Source organism: Odontesthes bonariensis, chromosome 6, assembly GCF_027942865.1.
Source record: "Odontesthes bonariensis isolate fOdoBon6 chromosome 6, fOdoBon6.hap1, whole genome shotgun sequence".
Lineage (NCBI taxonomy): Eukaryota > Metazoa > Chordata > Actinopteri > Atheriniformes > Atherinopsidae > Odontesthes > Odontesthes bonariensis.
The window spans coordinates 23,277,444-23,296,199 of record NC_134511.1 but is presented as its reverse complement, the minus strand read 5'-3'; the positions used below and the strand labels follow the sequence as shown (position 1 = coordinate 23,296,199).

General features: G+C 40.5%; 3 protein-coding genes across 3 annotated transcripts; 2 read left to right on the top strand and 1 right to left on the bottom strand.

Annotated features, from left to right (window-relative positions):
- The first annotated feature begins 140 nt into the window (after positions 1-140).
- On the top strand, positions 141-11,520 carry ube3b (ubiquitin protein ligase E3B). The gene is made up of 27 exons (XM_075468020.1): positions 141-681; positions 859-1,027; positions 1,258-1,375; positions 1,811-1,870; positions 1,959-2,063; positions 2,161-2,257; positions 2,344-2,429; positions 2,537-2,619; positions 2,728-2,833; positions 2,935-3,055; positions 3,185-3,362; positions 3,918-4,084; positions 4,175-4,342; positions 4,439-4,610; positions 5,041-5,159; positions 5,262-5,376; positions 5,481-5,580; positions 5,665-5,784; positions 5,879-6,055; positions 6,157-6,267; positions 6,360-6,497; positions 6,612-6,677; positions 6,757-6,815; positions 6,946-7,128; positions 7,386-7,497; positions 7,591-7,683; positions 9,063-11,520. The coding sequence occupies exons 2-27, from the start codon at positions 867-869 to the stop codon at positions 9,252-9,254; spliced, it is 3,207 nt and encodes a 1,068-aa protein (XP_075324135.1). The 5' UTR covers positions 141-681; positions 859-866; the 3' UTR covers positions 9,255-11,520.
- A 349-nt stretch (positions 11,521-11,869) lies between these two features.
- On the top strand, positions 11,870-15,984 carry aldh3b4 (aldehyde dehydrogenase 3 family, member B4). The gene is made up of 10 exons (XM_075468870.1): positions 11,870-11,928; positions 12,410-12,605; positions 12,739-12,849; positions 13,140-13,260; positions 13,361-13,446; positions 14,452-14,533; positions 14,613-15,002; positions 15,086-15,252; positions 15,351-15,450; positions 15,526-15,984. Exons 1-10 carry the CDS (start codon positions 11,870-11,872, stop codon positions 15,723-15,725), a joined length of 1,512 nt encoding a protein of 503 aa, XP_075324985.1. The 3' UTR covers positions 15,726-15,984.
- Positions 15,985-16,038: 54 nt separating this feature from the next.
- mmab (metabolism of cobalamin associated B) lies at positions 16,039-18,636 on the bottom strand. Its single transcript, XM_075468019.1, has 9 exons — positions 18,499-18,636; positions 18,193-18,251; positions 18,001-18,094; positions 17,037-17,094; positions 16,867-16,939; positions 16,682-16,779; positions 16,537-16,601; positions 16,384-16,443; positions 16,039-16,294 (listed from the first exon to the last, which is right to left on the bottom strand). Exons 1-9 carry the CDS (start codon positions 18,582-18,584, stop codon positions 16,210-16,212), a joined length of 678 nt encoding a protein of 225 aa, XP_075324134.1. The 5' UTR covers positions 18,585-18,636; the 3' UTR covers positions 16,039-16,209.
- Between the last annotated feature and the right edge of the window lie 120 nt (positions 18,637-18,756).

Genomic DNA, 18,756 nt, shown 5'->3' with positions numbered 1-18,756 from the left:
ATAACCCAGAACTTGACTTTAGTTCATTACATATCCAACTGGTTTTAATTCACATAATTCATGAAAACTACTTTAATTACTTTAGCCTGCACGTTTCCGTTGGATGGAGTAACAGTAATAACACTCCTCCAACCGCCCACCCAACACACTGGATGAAAAATTTATTTGACCAAAGAAATACAGCGTTGCTACCGATGTAACCTAAAAATGTTTAGTTTGGCAAATCTCAAACTTTTTATCGACATGTTCTCTTTTATCACTATTTATACATGAGGATAAACACTACCCGGAATTATTTAATGCGACACCAGGGATTAATGGCTACAGTCAATGTACGGATCTCTTCTTATTATTTACATTTCAAAACAGGGTCTTCAGTACGTTAGAGGTACTGTCATCGATAGAGGATCAAACATCAACCGACAGTGATGTTGAATTTTTCTAAATTTATGTGAACAAAATTCTCAAAGAGTCAGTTCAAGCTGAGAAGCTGCGAACTAGCCCTGTGAGCTAACTATCGCTGCTCCATCTTCACTGTCGTTTTTTGCTTCAGAGATGGCAAGTTAGCCTCATTGTTTTATTTGGCCTCCCTCCTGCTCAAGGACAGCCAAATGACTGAGACGGTATAGCGAAAAGAGAGGCTAAAGGCCACACGGAAGCTTCCTATTTTCAGTATCGTAGGTAAGTTCACTGATAAGATCATTCAAAGCAATATGATAAGGTGCAATTTGTAATATGTTAGGAACAGATGGTGGTACCGACCCTACTGTCCAACACTGTCTTTAATACCATTGTGCAGATTACCAGAGAATAGGTCTGTGCTACATCAGCCACTGGCGTTGTATTCTTCTTTTCCAGGGTGCACAATGTTTGGTGTTCCTCAAAGCTCAAAGTCCGAGTTCCTGGACAAAGCCAGGCAGGCCAGAGAGGAAAGGAAGGGATATAAGGAGAAGGAGAGGGCAGCAATCCTCATTCAAGCTCTGGTCAGAAGATTCCTCTGTCGCTGCAAACTCAAAAGGCAATTAAGGTGAAAGCATTTTTAAATTTATTTGGGTACTTAATATTTGCCATAATTCACACTAGTTGTATAGCCTCTTACTCCCACCCTTTTGGGTTATCCAAACCCAAACTACTTAGTTTTAATGCCTAACCCTAACTGTCTGTGATTGGAGCAGGTACAGTCTTCAAACCCATGTATTTTTCCAGGTTTACATTCATGTCATAGTTCTTTCTGTGTTTTCACTCTTTGTTCACTAGGAAGGATGTCGATGACTATTTTCAAGCCTCTGAAACTGGAACAACAAAGAGAAATGCACTTTCAATTTTCAAAATTGCTCGGAAATTACTATTTATATATTGTCAAGAGGATAAGATGGTGAGTTACCTGCTTCAGTATGTATCTAAATAATAATCTTGATTAACACTTATATAGTATATGTAGGGCTGCGATGATGTACCAATTTCGTGATACATTTAGTGTTGAAATGGTAGAAAGTTTTAATGATCAAAGAGCATAAGTTTAAATTAATAAAAAAAGTAAGTTTTAATCTATGTAGTATACTTGTGATTAATAATAATTATAATACAGCTATTAATAATAACTATGTTATATGGTGAAGCTGATATTTTGATAGGTGGTCAGTGAATTGTAAACATTTTCCCTATGCAAGTACAAGTTGTTTTACCTTTGTAATAATGAGAACTGCTCTGATCATTTTATTTGCACAGACTTTTGAAATGCTCTGGAGTGATGATCTTATCATAGCAGTTTATACACGTGTCCCGGTATGTCTGTCGTTTTGCCTTTCAGAGATTTGAGAAGCTCTGCCGTGCTATCTTGGCCAGCATGGAGGTTGAAAATGAACCAAAAGTGAGAGTGAATATGTTCATACAGTCCACGTATTAGACATTTTTTGATGGTGACTTTTGTGTCAGTGACAGTTACATTTGGTCCTCAGGTGTGGTATGTCTCCTTGGCTCTCTCCAAAGACCTCACTATTCCCTGGCTCAAACAGGTCAAAGATGTGTTATGGACCTGCTGTCAGCTACTGAAAAATCTAAAGGTTAGTCTTGATTAGAGGTTGGAAAATATTGATGTTTTTGTATTAATTTTACGAAGGTAAAACTTTACGTACAAACTGTCTGTTTTGGGATTTTCAGCCAGACATACTTCAAGACAACAAGCTGGTAACACTGTACCTCACCATGCTCGTGACCTTTACCGACACGTCAACATGGCGAATAGTCCGAGGGAAAGGTGAGTCGACTATAAACACATCTATTGTTATTGTGGGATGGGCTTTTTTCAAAGAGAAACATAATATTTTGCCCACAATTATGCAGGTGAAGCTCTCAGACCGGCTTTGATGAGGATTTGTGAAAACATCATGGGTCATCTCAATCAAAAGGGATTCTATTCAATGCTGCAGGTTCGCTATGGAAGCTTATAGTTAACAGAAGTGGCATCCTCAATAAGTGTTATTCAGTGGTCCTGTTAATCGAAACAAACATTGTGTGTCAACCCCCATATATTTAGATTTTGCTGACCAATGGCTTGGCTCGTACTAGACCGTCTCTCTCCAAAGGCACTCTGACAGCCGTTTTCACTTTGTCACTAAGGCAAGTTAGCGTCTTACTTGATCTGAGTGGAGTAAATGTACAAACTGCAGTTTTTCTGAGTTTATTTTCATGCTGCCTTTTGAACTAAATGTTAAAAATATTTTACAGGCCAGTCATTGCTGCTCATTTCTCTGAAAACCTGCTGCGATCATTCCTAATCCACATCATGTCAGTTCCTGCCATCATATCCCACCTCAGTGTGCTGACTCCAGAGGTAAAAATCCTGGCCTGTGTGTTGTTGTTGCACACTCGGTCTTGTATGTGGTCATTTAGAAAGAAAGAGTGTTGGTTTTAATATCCGCTTTGACTCAACAGTGCATGACATCCATCCAGACGCATGACCTGCTGCGGAAGTTCATTTTGTTTCTCAGTCGGGAAGAACAATGTTTGGACATTTGTGTCTGTCTCGAGGGCAGCCACACACTCTGCTTGCTTGGTATGGTTTTTGAATGACTCGGGCTCACGCTATCAATCTGAAATTTTGGGTACGATTCAAATGCTCATCATGTCTCATGGCTTGTCTTAAGTTTACCACTTGTGGTTGCATGCTTCTTATTTTTAACAGGCAACCTGATTCACTTGGGCTATCTTAATGAGAAAGTCCTGGAAGAGGAGGCCAACCATTTTGTGAAGGACCTAACTGACATGCTGTCCTACTGCCAGAGATATGTTTCGCAAAAGAAGTCCAATTTAACCCATTGGCACCCTGTCCTGGGCTGGTTCTCTCAAACTGTGGACTATGGGTTAGTGACCGATTTTGTATGTGCTTCAGTTAATCCCACAATTTAACTTTCTTTTGTAGGTTGATTAGAGAGAGGCTTCTTGGAACAGTAAACATTTCAAATTTGCAGCATGGTTTTCGAGTTGTGCTTAAAAGACAGCAGACAGACAGAAGGTGGTTTGACAGACGAACTCTGCCTGGTCCTTTATGATGGAGAGTATTCTTAAAGAATAGCCCCCCTATTAAATTGGATTACATGTATTCTGAAAAACGTTTTTCAGCGTTCCCTGAAACCTTTATATCTCACCCTCTGATGTGGATAGAAACATTATATGGGAAAATTTGCAAAGTTTGAAAAGCCAGTTATATAAAATATACAAACACTAAATTGGGTTCTAAAGGGAGACGCACACGTCGTCTTGTGTGGTAGAGATATAAGCCCATGTGTTCATCTGGTCTTAAAAGGCGAGATAATACACTGCTGTCATGTAATTAGTGCTTTGATGGAAAAATAATGCAACATACATTTACTTGACTTTGTCTTTGTCCTGACTCTTCTCTTTCTTGTTGTCTTTAGTCTTAATGAATCGATGCCTCTGGTCACCAGACAGCTTCAGCACCTGTGGGGCGTGTCTGTCATTCGAACACTCTTCAGCGATGTCCTCTCTAAAAAGCTGGAGAGTCAGGAGCCCACTCCCCCTCCCCCACAGCCTAGCACATCACAGAACAACCTACCAGTTAAAAGTAAACCTGGCTCTATTTTTTTTAAATCGATACAAAGGATTTGAAGGTTCTTTTCCATCAGACTGTGATGCATCTGTTTTTTGTTTACAGACCTTTTCAAGAGAGCGTTTCAGAAGTCAGCCTCCGTGCGTAACATCCTGAAACCAGTCGGAGGGAAGCGAGTTGACTCAGCTGAAGTTCAGAAGGTGTGCAGCATCTGCGTGCTCTACCAGACTGCCCTGTCTACTCTGACGCAGATACGCCTCCAGATACTCACTGGTCAGCAACCGAATCTACCTTTTTTTTTCTGTTATACAATCATACAGTGTGTTGATCCCTATGAAGTATATCTTTGAACATTCTGTTTTTCTGCAGGTCTGACGCATCTTGATGATCTCTTACCCAAACTGTGGGCCTTCATCTGCGAGCTTGGTCCTCAGGGGGGCCTCAAACTCTTCATGGAGTGTCTTAACAACGACACTGAAGAATCCAAGCAGCTCCTGGCTATGCTCATGCTCTTTTGTGATTGCTCACGGCACCTCATAACGTAATTCCACAGATTCTACTGTGTTTTGCAAATATAGCTTATGTGTAGACAATATATTAGGACACATTTAAAGTCCGTCTCCAGTCACTGCGTGAAACCCCAAAACTAATTTCTGTTAAAATGCTATATTTAGAAGATTTTTTCTTTCTCTTCTCCCCTATGAAAACAATCTCTACTCATTTTCCTCTTGTTATAGGTGCAGAACTGTGAGTATTTTTTTGACAATGCCGAGCCCTTTATGAACGGTTTCTACAGATGATTTCCCAGATCGTTCAATGGTTCATCAAATTTAATTGATCACAATTTTAAGCTTGTGTTGACTGTTAATTTTGCTCATTGCGTCCTTCGTTTGATATAAAAGGAGCACCACATGGACATGGACAAGTTAAATACTTAATATTAACTGGAATGAGTATCTAATCTTTTGCAGAATTCTGGATGACATTGAAGTGTATGAAGAACAAACGTCCTTCAAGATAGAGGAACTCCTCACCATCTCCTCTTTTCTAAATACGTTTGTGTTCAAGATGGTTTGGGATGGTATTTTAGGTATTTGTGCCATTGACTTGAAATCTATGATTGCTCCTACTTTTGAAAGGGTTTTCTTTATGATGGAAAAAAAAATGTTGTTTTGACTTTTGTGTTGAATAGAAAATGCAAAGGGTGAGAAACTGGAGCTGTTTCACAGCGTTCATGGTTGGCTGATGGTGCTTTATGAACGGGACTGCAGACGCAGGTTTACCCCTGATGATCACTGGCTGCGCAAGTAAGCGCAAACTCCAAAACACTCGCTGCTGTCCTCCTTAGCATATTGCGCTTTAGTTGAAATTTTCAGTGTGTTGTGTTAAACGTTTCTGCTGTTGCATTCAGGGATCTGAAGCCGAGTGTGTTGTTCCAAGAGCTGGAGAAAGGCAAGAAAAGAGCCCAGCTTTTACTGCAGTACATCCCACATGTCATCCCACATAAAAATGTGAGTTTTGGGAGTGGGGTTCTTTCTTTTATGCCAATGTCATACTCATTTCCAGACCTACAATTACTTTTTCTTCTCGTTCAGAGGGTGCTGCTGTTCAGGAACATTGTCACAAAGGAAAAAGAAAGCTTAGGGTTGGTCGAAACCAGTTCTGCTTCACCGCACGTCACCCACATCACAATACGTCGCTCACGGATGTTGGAGGTATGGAGTCAAACATTCCAACAGAGATTCCATAGTGTACTCTCATAGTGTGAGTTGTTCCATAATAATACTTGGATTTCCCCATCTTTCTAAGGATGGATATGATCAGCTCCGCAGGCTGCCGGTGAATTCTATAAAAGGTGTCATTCGCGTGAAGTTTGTCAATGATCTGGGCGTGGACGAGGCTGGAATTGATCAGGATGGTGTTTTCAAAGAGTTTCTGGAGGAAATCATAAAGAAAGTTTTCAATCCTGCTCTCAACCTGTTCAAGGTAACCCAGACAAATCCTGTGCCATTTTTGAACCGCCGCACTTCTGCTGCCGATTTTCCTTTTTTTTTTTTTTTTCTCACACTGCGTTTCTTTTTTTATAGACCACAAGTGGAAATGAAAGGTTGTATCCTTCACCCACATCGTACATCCATGAGAACCATTTGCAGTTGTTTGAGTTTGTGGGGAAGATGCTCGGAAAAGCTGTTTATGAGGTACAAAGGAATACTTTCTTCTTCTCTCTTTGTTCTCACTCTGAATACGATGTTCTGGTGATCTTTAGTGATGGTATGGTCTGTGTATTCAGGGCATTGTTGTGGACGTCCCCTTTGCCTCTTTCTTCCTCAGCCAAGTCTTGGGGCACCACCACAGCACTTTCTACAGCTCCATTGATGAGCTTCCCTCACTGGACTCTGAGTTTTACAAAAACCTCACTTCGATCAAGGTCAGACAAATTTAAATTAGAACTGTCACTTCTCTTCTCTTCTCTGTTATGCCAAGCTTTAATCTGTATCCCAGAATTCAGTTTCTAATGTTATTCTATTCATTCTTTCCCCAGCGCTATGATGGAGATGTTGGGGATCTTGGACTGACATTATCATATGATGAGGACGTTATGGGACAGGTAGAAATGGTGTTATGAAATAAATGTAGTTGAATATGTAAAATCCACAAATTAAGAGTTATTTTATGTTCCCTTACAGCTTGTCTGTCATGAGTTGATACCTGGGGGGAAAACCATGCCAGTGATCAATGAAAACAAGTATGTAATTTTGCTTATCTATAGAATTTCTTTTTTCTTTTTTCTTTCTTTTTTTTTTTTTAGCTTATTGTTTAAGGACTTTGTAGAAATCACTGTCAATCTCTGATTTCGTCTTCGCCATCTGCTGCAGGATCAGCTACATCCACCTGATGGCTCACTTCCGGATGCATACGCAGATTAAGGAGCAGACGTCTGCTTTCATCAGGGGCTTCCGCAGCATCATTAATCCAGAGTGGCTGCACATGTTTTCCACACCAGAAGTTCAGCGGCTTGTCTCAGGAGACAATGCTGAGATTGATCTAGATGACCTCAAGTATGTGACATTTTACCTCTGTTTTCTGATGTCATTTCTTTCCAACACCAACGATGTCCTTTAATAGATCTTGTCGCGTGCTGTTTAATGAGCAGAACTTCAACTGGTTTGTCAATGTAACAAATATATAACGAGTAGAAGGTGTTACAACGTATGTCCCTTATTACACTACTCAAGTCAGATCAGTTTTTGTACAATCATCTGGGATTCTGTCAGTTTAACATGCTCATAATTTTTGTCTGCCTCCCCTTTTTCAGGAAACACACGGTCTACTATGGAGGTTTTCACAGCAGCCATCGTGTTATCATCTGGCTGTGGGACATCCTGTCCAGTGACTTCAATGCTGAAGAAAGAGCCATGTTCCTTAAAGTAAGCTTATTTGTGTTTGACAGACCCAAATAGTTCTCCTCGTAGCCACAAGGGGGTTTAGCTATTCACTATCTTTTCAATGTGTTCTTACAGTTTGTTACCAGCTGCTCAAGGCCGCCTCTTCTAGGTTTTGCTTACCTCAAACCACCTTTCTCCATCCGCTGTGTGGAAGTTTCAGACGATCAGGTAAGAATAGGGGGGGAAAAAACCCGTCTCATCGTATTAGATTTGAAATGAGGCGATCAAAATATAACTGAAGTGCAGACTTTTAATTTGAATTTAATTTAATTTAAGGAGTTCTACACAGTTCCCTTTGTTGAGGGGCTCTTATGCAACAAATGAACATAATGATAAAACATGGTATTTGCAGGCAACAATTGCCCTTAAGTCTTGAACCTCGGGACACCATAGAATGGGTTTCTTGCTTTAGGACGCTTTGCCAGGCCTTTATTGTGGCTGCCTGTTGTTGATTTCTTTTTTACTTTTTATTTTTTTTCTGCCTTTAGTTTAACTTTCAAGTGAAAAGTAGCTTGATCAGACAGAGAGCAAGAGATTGCTCAGCCATTGAAATTTGTTGAAAATATTTTTCTTCATATTTGTCTGTCTGTACTGTGGAGATCCACCCTGTTTGCTTTCCAGCATCGGGCTGAATCTGAGCAGAAGCAACACCCGTGTATTTTTCATCTGCTTCTGCCTTCAGTTATGTCATTTATAAGCACTAGTGAACCTGTGCTACCAAAAGCCATGCGTCTCCATGCTATCACACTGCCACCATGTTTCATAGGTGATGTCTTTCCCGTACGTTTTTCAGTTATTCTGGTCCAGTTTGATCTTAGTTTCATCTGTCTAATGATCGCTTCGTCAAACGTGGAGTCTAATTTGGCATTTGTTTTCCTGAGGCTCATGAACGGTGTGCATCTTTTGCTGAAACCTCTGTATTTGCCTGCGAGTTTTCCCTTTATGATTGTTTGGATAATGATATTTCTGCCCTCTGGAGGGCGTTCTTCACCAAGCTGGATGCTGTGAAGGATTTGTCTTTTCCATTAAAAGAATCTTGAGATTATCTAACATAGCATTTCTTCCCTTTTTTTGCTGCTCCTAATGTTCCCATGCTGTCTCTAATTCATTTTTTTTTATTGTTTTGCAACCGAAGGTATGATCTTTTTAACTAGCGAGAACTCCTTTGACGGCATGTTGGGCATTAACAAAGCCTGCTTTTTAGATAGAAATGCCACGCTCAGATTAAACTCTTAATGTTTTACCTGCTTTATCTATGGAGACATACTGAGGGAATATCCTCCACCTGTCTATGAAATACCTTTTCAGTCAGTTATCCAATTACTTTTAAGGTGCCTGGGAAAAAAAATGTCAACATATATTAGTAAAGCCACTTACAGAAACTCTTTAAGCACTTTAAAGTGCGCTTTAAGCCTGTGTTCATTATATATGTTTGACATATATTGTTAGACAGCTTGATAAATCAATATGTCACAGGTCCCAAATGATAAGTAAAATCCGATTGTGTGTTGTGAACTACATTTTTATGTTTCATCTTGTGTGTCCAGGACACTGGAGACACCCTCGGTAGTGTCCTCAGGGGCTTTTTCACCATTCGGAAGAAGGAGCCCGGTGGTCGACTTCCCACGTCATCCACATGCTTCAACCTGCTCAAGCTGCCCAACTACAGCAAGAAGAGCATCCTGCGCGACAAGCTGCGCTACGCTATCAGTATGAACACAGGCTTTGAGCTCTCCTAACTTGGCTGCATCGGGACAGTCTGCACCGAAGAGTTGTGTTCAACTGCATAAACCAAGCAGAGGCCTGTCTTCCCTGGACTGGAGCCTGGAGCCCACACTTACGGAGCTCAGTTGAACAAAAGGGAGTCATGAAGGAACTATGTAGTCTCCTTTTGCTCTTTTTGTCTTGTGAAAAACTCCATGAGCTCTTCTGTATCTCACTCTCTCCCATCAAAGGATACACTGCTACTGCAGCACAATCAATTTTTAACATCTCCCTCTGCCTCTCCATAAAGTGAATATGTGATGTATTTAACTCGATAAAGTACAGATACAACGTGGCTAGATCACTGTTTCTCAGGCTTAACAGAATCGTTCTTGGATCTAACGCTACTATTTTAAGCGAACTGGAAAGCAATACAGATGCAATGTAAGCCATTAGACATTTGGTCAACTCGCTCAAGTGAAATCAGATGATGCATCTTTAATATACTTACAAGTTTAGATTCCATCATCCAGACAACTTTAGGATGATATTGGGTGAGTCTTAAAATGTTTCGCTGAACATAATGCATCTTTTACAAGTGGAAGACAAATCAATGTCTTGCGTTCAACCTCTGTGAAGGAGAGGTGGCTCATGAGAGTGATCCGTGGAGATTACATTATGTTCCATTTTGAAGAAAATCACTTGACCTCTACCCGTTTCTCCCCACTCCAGGAACACTTGAGAGACAATGGCCCTCTGGTTTTTATTTCCTCGGTTCATTTGAGAACCTAACATTGGCTTCAGTTCTGGTGAAGCAGCACAAACTGAAAATCTGATAATGCTGTTGTTTGATTTGAAGAAGATGTCCTCGCTGAAGACTGGAAATGTTTTGTTAATATTTGTATCTTCAGAGAAGAGCAGACACAGTTGTGTTACGTCCCACATCTGTGCTTAACATCCCTTTTAAAAACATGAAGATTAGAGTTAATCACCCATGTTAGTCTGTTTTTATTTTTAGAAAAGCGTTCGCACTAAACTTCTAACGCTGAGTGCCTCGTGTTTTAGCATTACCCCTCGCTGTCACGCGTGTGACTGTGTTTCAGCTCGAACCAATAACCGCATATATTGGAAACAAGCCATAGAAATGGGGGCTATTTTCCAGGACTGCTTCTCTGCTCCTGCTAACAAGACAGAGCGGCAACCCAACCACTGTACAACCACCACAACGACCACGGAGGGTTTACCTGTGATGCTCTCTGATCTCTGTGGACTTTTTTAGCCATGCCGGAAAAAAAATTTTGAGGTCTAAAATCTTTTCAAAATGATGTCATGGACCGTTTTGTCAACTAACTGCAACTGCTTAATTTGACGAGGTTCCCTCGGGAGATGTTGAAGACGTGTTTTTGTGGTATGTGGCTATGTGAAAGGGGTGAATGTGACCTTATAAGCCTAAATATTTCTTTGCACAGGGTTCATCTCCATTAGAAAAAGAAGAGATGAGAATTCTTGGTCATTTACCAGAAAAGTAACTGCAACTTTTATTCAAAGAAACGATGAAAGGAAAAGAACAAACTCTACTAAGTTCTGTATTATGCAAAAAAAAAAGTGTTTTCTGTCATGAATGAGTATGAATACTTTTGTCCAGAAGTAACCAAGTTTCTTAATAGTTATACTATGGCCACTAACTTGTCTAAAAACTATTTAAAAAAAAAAAAAAAGATTTATAATTCAATTGCAACCATTACATATATACATAACGCTGGTTGTAACGAAACAGTCTCCCTGAATCAAATATGACAAATCAGAGGAAGATCTTAACTTCAGTTCTCCTCTTTTTCAGTTGTTACGAGCAAGCATTGGAAACGCAGAAAAAAAGGATTTTTTTTCTTTTCTTTTTTTAATACACTACAACGAGTGTGTGTTGGTGTGCAAGTGATAAAAGACACCTTTACATGTTGCACCTTTACATTTTGGTCTTCTCTGATGAGCTCACTCCTCTGTTTAAGATGATGTCAAGAGAAGGCCAGACCTTCAATGTACCAGTGGGCCGCTGATGCTGGCTTTGACTATCCAACCTTTTTAGTACAAGAAATAAAATAAAAATGGTCGTGAAAACGTTCCCAATCCTCTCGTGAAAATGTACTTTCTTCTTTACGTGTCTTCTAAACAGATGGTGCACCGGCGTGTGGAGTGTTTTTTTTGTTTGTTTTAAGATTCCCATGTAAGATTGTCCACGTGTAAGATACTATGTCCTGTTATGTTAAATCATGTACACAAATATTCTATAAATCCTTTAAATCATTTACACATACATTGTGCTTTTTTCCCCCCACCTCTGTCCCTCCTGCTCAGATTTATTGTTGATTCAAAACACCTGCTCGGTCGCATCGCAGTGGAGGCTGATGCACACTGCTGCTCATGCATTAACAGACCTGGAACTGACAGCAAACCTCGGGACATGGACTCTTTCCTCACGTTTTTCTTTTTTTTCCCCCCACTAAATACCGCGCATGGCGGATTATGGCGTAAATACGCACGCCTGAGTCAAACTCTTCGCTGTGGTCAGTGACTGAGCTGTGTGAGGTGAACGCAGCGTTTTGCGAGGATTTCCACAGCAGTGATTGCAACTATCTCCGTTTGAACCTTCGAGATGACCATGAGCAGTCCTCCGAGTCCTTCTCCAACCCGATGGTTCAAAGCGCTGCGCAGGTAAACGCACCATCCGTTTGAGCCTTGGTAGATAATGTGAACGTGCAAAACAAGCTTGCACGTTCAGCGTCGATGTCGACCCAACGTGTTGTTTGATCCCCGTGGATGAATGAAGAAGTGGATGGGATGCCTCTACAGCAAATCTCAGAGTGGCAGAGTGGAACAATATCAGACTGCAGCTTTGTGAGTTTAATGTGCATCACCTGATTGGCTGGAGTTATTAGGATTTTCCACTATTCTCCCTTCCAGTCAGACTTTTACTGAGCGGGTGCCCAGGCTTAACTTCATACTTCTGCATTCAGTGGGGCCAACACTGGAGCTTTAATGAGTGGAAGAGACATGAGTGGGAAAATAAGAGCATGCTATGTTTGTCAGAGGAATGGCCGGTTAACATGCAGAAGGTATTGTGATCATGCAAGGGCCGGGAATGTGTTTATCCAGAGAATGGCCATGTGGTGTTAACATTAGTCTGTTGTTCCAGGACCAGGCTGGGGGAGCCGTGTTTGAAGACATATCCTCTGGAGTGTGTGGATCTGCTGAGGAGGGCTAGAATCGCCTTTCAAGCTGGACGCACCTTGAAGGAGAGCTTCAGATTGGCCCAGCTGGAGGCTGTGGTGCGGATGTTGGAGGAGCACGAGTGTGACTTTGTGGATGCTCTTGGAAGGGACCTTCACAAGGTGAGAGTTGAGTTGCTGTCTTCTGTAATGTGTTTCCTCCACTGGTGTCATCTTTTTTTAACAGAAGTGACCAAACGGTTAAAGTGTTCTATTTGTTGACATTTTGAACTGCTTGCCTTTTCTGCCCAACCAGCCACGGTTTGAAACGGTTGTGTTTGAGCTGATCATGGTCAAGAATGAGGCTCATCACGCCATCCGCAACCTTAAGAAGTGGATGCAACCACAGTCTGTGGAAAAGAACCTGGTGAGACTGTAGTTTGTAAACCCCCCCCCCCTTTTTTTTTTTTTTTACCAAAACTTCTTCACAATAACATAAATGGGATTATTTAAAGCTTGTACAACCTTTTTGGGGAGAACATTCCAGTCTGACTTCCCACAAAGAAATGTATTGTGTTGAACTCGCCAAAGCAGATTAAACTTAAGTTGCCTTGACCTTTATAAGAATTCAGTGGGCTGATGTCTTTGCTTCTGTTAGTCAACCTCTTTATTTTGCTTCACCTGTAACCTAATTTTGAGCCTCTCTGGTTGGTGCAGTCCACCACGCTGGATGAGTGTCTGGTGATCAATGAGCCACTGGGAGTTGTGTTCATCATGGGGACCTGGTGCAGCCCTGTCCAATTGTGTCTGGTTCCGCTGGTTGGGGCCATTGCAGCAGGTGCTGCAGTCATTAGTTTCTGAACACTCACCCACCCACAGACAGGCTTATTGAGGCTCTCACAACCACTGATGGGTTTTTTTCTTTTCTATTTTTGTAGGAAACTGTGCACTTATTAGCCCCTCTGAGAACAGTATACACACCGCAGAGCTTATCCATCGTCTTATTCCCTTCTACTTGGACAATGTGAGTAAACAAGCATAGAGGACTGACTGCTCTATATGTCTTGTTTTTCTTTTCTTTTTTCCTTACAAGTTAGGGTGTTTTGATATCTCTAAAAGTATGGCTGGCAGATGGTATTTTTTTTATTTTTTTTTGGACCGTGGTAGAAGAAGTATTTAGAGTATTTTTTTTTTTTTGGAAAGTACCAATACAGCAATGAGAAATGATTTGATTCCAATAGAGGTCCAGCTGAAGTACATGAGCAGAAAAATGTGTGTGAAAGTATTACTGAACCTTCTTTTGAATTCTATTGTTTTATTATTTCCACAGATGAGATTATTAATGTTGAAGTATCAGTTTGTAAGCATGCCACTGTTATTGCTGTGAGCCAGTTGATGGGTGCAGGTAGAAATATTATTTTTGGAAATTTGAGATGAAATGTGTGAAGTTTAGCGGTCGTTTGAAATGTGACCTTGGCCACACACTGCTTTTTCTAATAAACCAGGGGCCTAAAAAGGTGGAAAACCACTGTTTTAATCTTCAATAATGTGTTGTATTTTGAAACTATGGTCTTTCAAACGTAAATATTATTCGGTAACTTAAGCTGTCAGATAAATGTAATGGGGAGGAAAGTACAATATTTCTCTGGTTATTATATGATGGAAGTGTAAATTGGACCCTTGAGTGCAGTAATTCAGTAAAATTAATTTCCAACATGGCAGTTAGTACTTCATAGTACAGGATATTTAATAGAATATTAACTTTTTATTTTTGGTGGTTGCAATCGGATCGAAATCACCCTCTGTAACTGAAGCCCGAGTACGGTTCAACACTGGCACCTTTTTTGTTTGTACTTAAAAAAAAAAAGAGAATTTAGAGATATTTTGGTGCGCTTACACTTCGAGACACTCAAATCTGGCTTTGTAGGATGTACTTTCTGTCATTCAAGACGACACTGACATTGCTGTTTGTCGGATGATGCTCAAGTAAAAATGAATTGTCTGATGCAAAATTCTTATTTCCCTCAAGGAATGCTTCCATGTGATTCTCGCAGGCATCAGTGACTTGCCTGAGATTGTGGAACTCAAATTTGATCATGTTTTCTTTATGGGTAAATAATCATCGTCACGCATGTTTAGAGTATCATTGAACTTTTTTGTTATGCATTAAACAAGGCTGTCATTACCTAGGGAACAGAGAGGAGGGAAGCAAGATTGCTGTGGCGGCAGCTCGCACTCTCACACCCGTCACCCTGATCTTAGGAGGCAAGAACCCATGTTACGTGGACCAGGACTGTGACATTTCCACCACAGTCCAGCGCATTGCTTGGGCTCGTTTTCACAACGCGGGACAGAGCTTAATGGCTCCAAGCTACATTTTATGCCACACAGATGTCAAAGCACGGCTGGTGCAGGCCTTGAAGTGCTGTCTGATGCAGTTCTATGGTCCTGATCCCCGAGAGTCCCGCAGCTTTGGCCGAATGGTCAATCTGGAGGTTTTTAACCGTACAAGAGACCTATTGTGGAGATCTGGGAAGGTGGTCGTTGGTGGGCAGGTTACAGAGGCAGAAAAATATATTGGTGAGCATATTATTTAATCACTTTAAATGAATCTGCTCACACATGCAATGTGTTATGCCGTGATCATTTCTTTTCCTCCAAAGCCCCAACAGTTTTGACAGAAGTGGCTGAATCAGACCCCATAATGCAACAGGAAGTTTTTGGCCCTGTTCTTCCAATACTGACTGTAAATGATGTGGATGAGGCAATTAACTTTATCAATAAGCAAGAGAAACCCCTCTGTGTGTATGCATATTCCACCAACACTAAGGTACACAACAAAAATAAAGTTAAGACATTGTATCCATTACTGTTAATGTGCTAGTCAGCAAATATTTTAATAATGCTCTGGCCTTTGTGACAATGCAGGTCATTTCGAAGCTAATGAGTGAGACTTCCAGCGGAAGCTTTTGCTCCAATGACTGCATTCTGCAGAGTCTGATGGTGGCTCTGCCCTTCGGTGGAGTAGGTAAGTCTGCAACACCGTCTGCCCACATTATGGTGGGATAATACCGCCTGCAGCTTATTCATTTCTCCTCGATAGGTGCTTGTGGAATGGGGTCCTTCCATGGCCACTACAGCTTTGATACCTTCTCTCACAGAAAAGCCTGCCTGCTAAGAAGCACGCGGTTTGAGTGCGTCACCTATCTGCGATACCCACCCTATGAAGACCGCAATCTGTCTCTAATGACATGGGCCTGCACTCTGTCCCAGAAGAGCCAGGGCTGGTGCCAGATCCTGTGACTGTGTGCTTTTGTCTTAATCCACATGTGACAATGCTCTGGGAGATTTTTCTACTTGCTGCCTTTCTTAAGTACTGATATGCAAGTGTACCATTGGTGTATTAAGAAAAAATGCTGTAACTACCAGAAGATATCCAAAGTAATTACTGAACCTCAATGCTAGATAGCAATTGTGGAATCAACAAGAAACATAAGTTACTCTAAATTATTTCAATTTTCTATGGAGAACCACTTTAAACTGCACATTAGCTTGGGCAAACGTACATATTTGATTAAACATTACCTGTGCAAAATTACACAAGGGGATACAGATATTTTGGATGTACATGTAACGCCTGTATGTTTTATTATGTCCACACATTAAGAAAGTTGCATCAAAATGAGAAAACGCACTATATGTATTAATGCATTTTTATTCCGCATCAAACATCCCAAAAACAAATGACAAAACAAGCTATTGTTTTAATTCACATGTGAGAGTTTGGTCATTCGGACCTCTTGTAGATTTTCTCCTCGTTGCTTTCCTTCATGGCTGCATATCTGGCAACTGTGAACAGGTAGTCGCTCAACCTGAGAGAAAATAGAAGGACCGTTATCAGATGTACTGTAGGAAAAAAAAAAAAAGTTTTTCATGTTATTTCTTGGGGCACAACTCTAACCTGTTCAGGAACTTGGCAACATCTGGATCTGCCTCACCCGAGCGCACAATAGGAGCAACACTGTAACAAGAACACAAAGCTGTCCAGACAAAGTAACAGTGAAACGGGACAAACAGATTATGCTTTTAAACCACAGAACATGCTGAAACTGACCTGCGCTCTGCTCTCCGACAGACTGTCCGAGCTAAATGCAAAGCCGCACTGCTCTTCCCACCAGACTGAAAATGAAATGCAAAGCACAATCATGACAACCTACACTCTCTTAAGACTATGTCAACAGGAGCACAAATGGGCTTACTGGTAAAATAAAGTTTGTCAGCGGAGGGAGTTCTTCTGAGAATTTATCAATCCAGGTTTCCAGGTCTACAATTGGCTGTGCAATAAACTTTGTCCTCTCTTGCATAAATGGAGAGAAAAATCCTTTAAGATCAGGAGATGAAAAATGCATCAAATTTCAATGCAGACCAGCCATAATGTGCATACTTATGTGACTGTCTCTTGCAGATGATCGAGGGGTGGCAACATTGGAGCCCACATCTTGTAGAATACACTGTATCTGCAAAAAAAAAAAAAAAAAAAGGCAAATCCTATCTTTAGTGAATGTACAGTGCCGGCTCTGAAGAAAGTTATTAAAAGCAACATGAAAATCAAACCTTGTCCAGCTGATATGTGAAGGTGTGACCTTTGTCAAGGCAAAATTCTCTGGCCAATCTGTAATGAACGCCGAGATATTAACTTCAAAGTTATTTTAGTTTCAACGGTTTTCTTAATCATATGTACTGATTACATGTACTTATTAGTGTTATTGGTGACATTGATCATTTTAACAACTCTGCGAAAGAAAATTTTGCTTTATTTGATACGTTGGTGCTTCCATAGCATGTGACCGACTCAACTCACACCAAGGTCATACACTAGATTTGGCTATTGGTAAAGGCCTTGATATTTCTCACCAAAGATCTAGCTGTATCTGATCACTCCTACATTTTCTTTGTCACTGCACTTGGCAATCTAGATCTAAAATGGTTCATGAAAAAAAGCGCTTTATTTACTGAAACCACGTTTGCAGACAGAAAGCACAGTGGGGAAAAGCCTCAACAATATCAAATCTGATGAGAGGAAATGGGGAAAAGCAGAGCAAAGTTCGAGGAAATTTAAGCTTTCAATTGACTTTGACATATACAAAGAAAAACTCTGAGCTCCAGTCAACTAAGAAATACAATGATTTTGACCTTACTACAATGAAAAAGTTGTAAATATTAGATGCAGTATGAGATCCATTCAGCCCTGAAGTGACATGCTCTTATCGATCTGTAATATCAGAGCGATATACCCCCACACTTCTTTTGATTAATACGCCACTTTCACTCATTCCCTAAATCCCATCTTCTGCTCAACCCCACTTTTACTAAACATGACTTTTTAGAGTAGATTTTATTTCCTGATCATCTTGTAACTTACATTTTCAGCATAACTGTTGCTTTTAAGAGCTACATTTTACTGTATTAAGTGATTATTTATCTATCCTCTCTCATTTTAGAGTTTTTTTTCTTTGTAATGTCAAGCATTTCAAACTGTGTATAAAGTGTGGATGAGACATTAAAATGAACTTTTTACCCTATGGCTGATGACAGCTCGTCTGTATTTCCTAAAGCTTCGAAAATATGATCTTCCTTTGGCCTCCTTTCTCCTGTGAATGTGCTGGAGAAACCTGTAGACAAAGAATAGATAATTATTACTTTTTAAAAAATCATTTGTATATTGTAAGACAACTGTGATATAGGTTGCTGAGAAAATTTGACAATAAACCTTTGTCTCCAGTTTTGGTGTATATTTTGAGTGCCTTGCTGTCTCCTTCAGTGACATAACTGTGGAGGAAATGACAGGAAGTTATAGAATGGGCTTCATAAACATTTATGAGCACATAGTAACAGATACCAAAACAACTGACATGTATCGCAGGTTTCATTGAGTCTCCTTTCTCTTATGAGCCACTAGTGGTACTTTTTATGAGCATAAGACAGCTGTTTTGCAACAGTGCTAACAGGTTACATGAACAGAAACTCAACACTTTAAACGAACGCTTTGATACAGAACAGAGATGTACAGAAATACCTTCTGTCCGAACATAGCTGGTTCAAGAGCCAGCGTGTCCGCACAACACAGCGCAAGTGAGCAGGTTTGATAATAAACGAAGTCATACTAAGCTACAAGCTAGCAAGGTGAATGTTGTTTGGCTATTTCTTTTGTCCCTCTGTGGTATCCGTAGATTATGGGCGTTTCGTTTTCATCGCATGATTGGTCAACTCATCGTGTCGTAGCAGATTACGAGACGCCGATTGGTTAATAGGAAGTTTGTTCAACTGTCTCTGT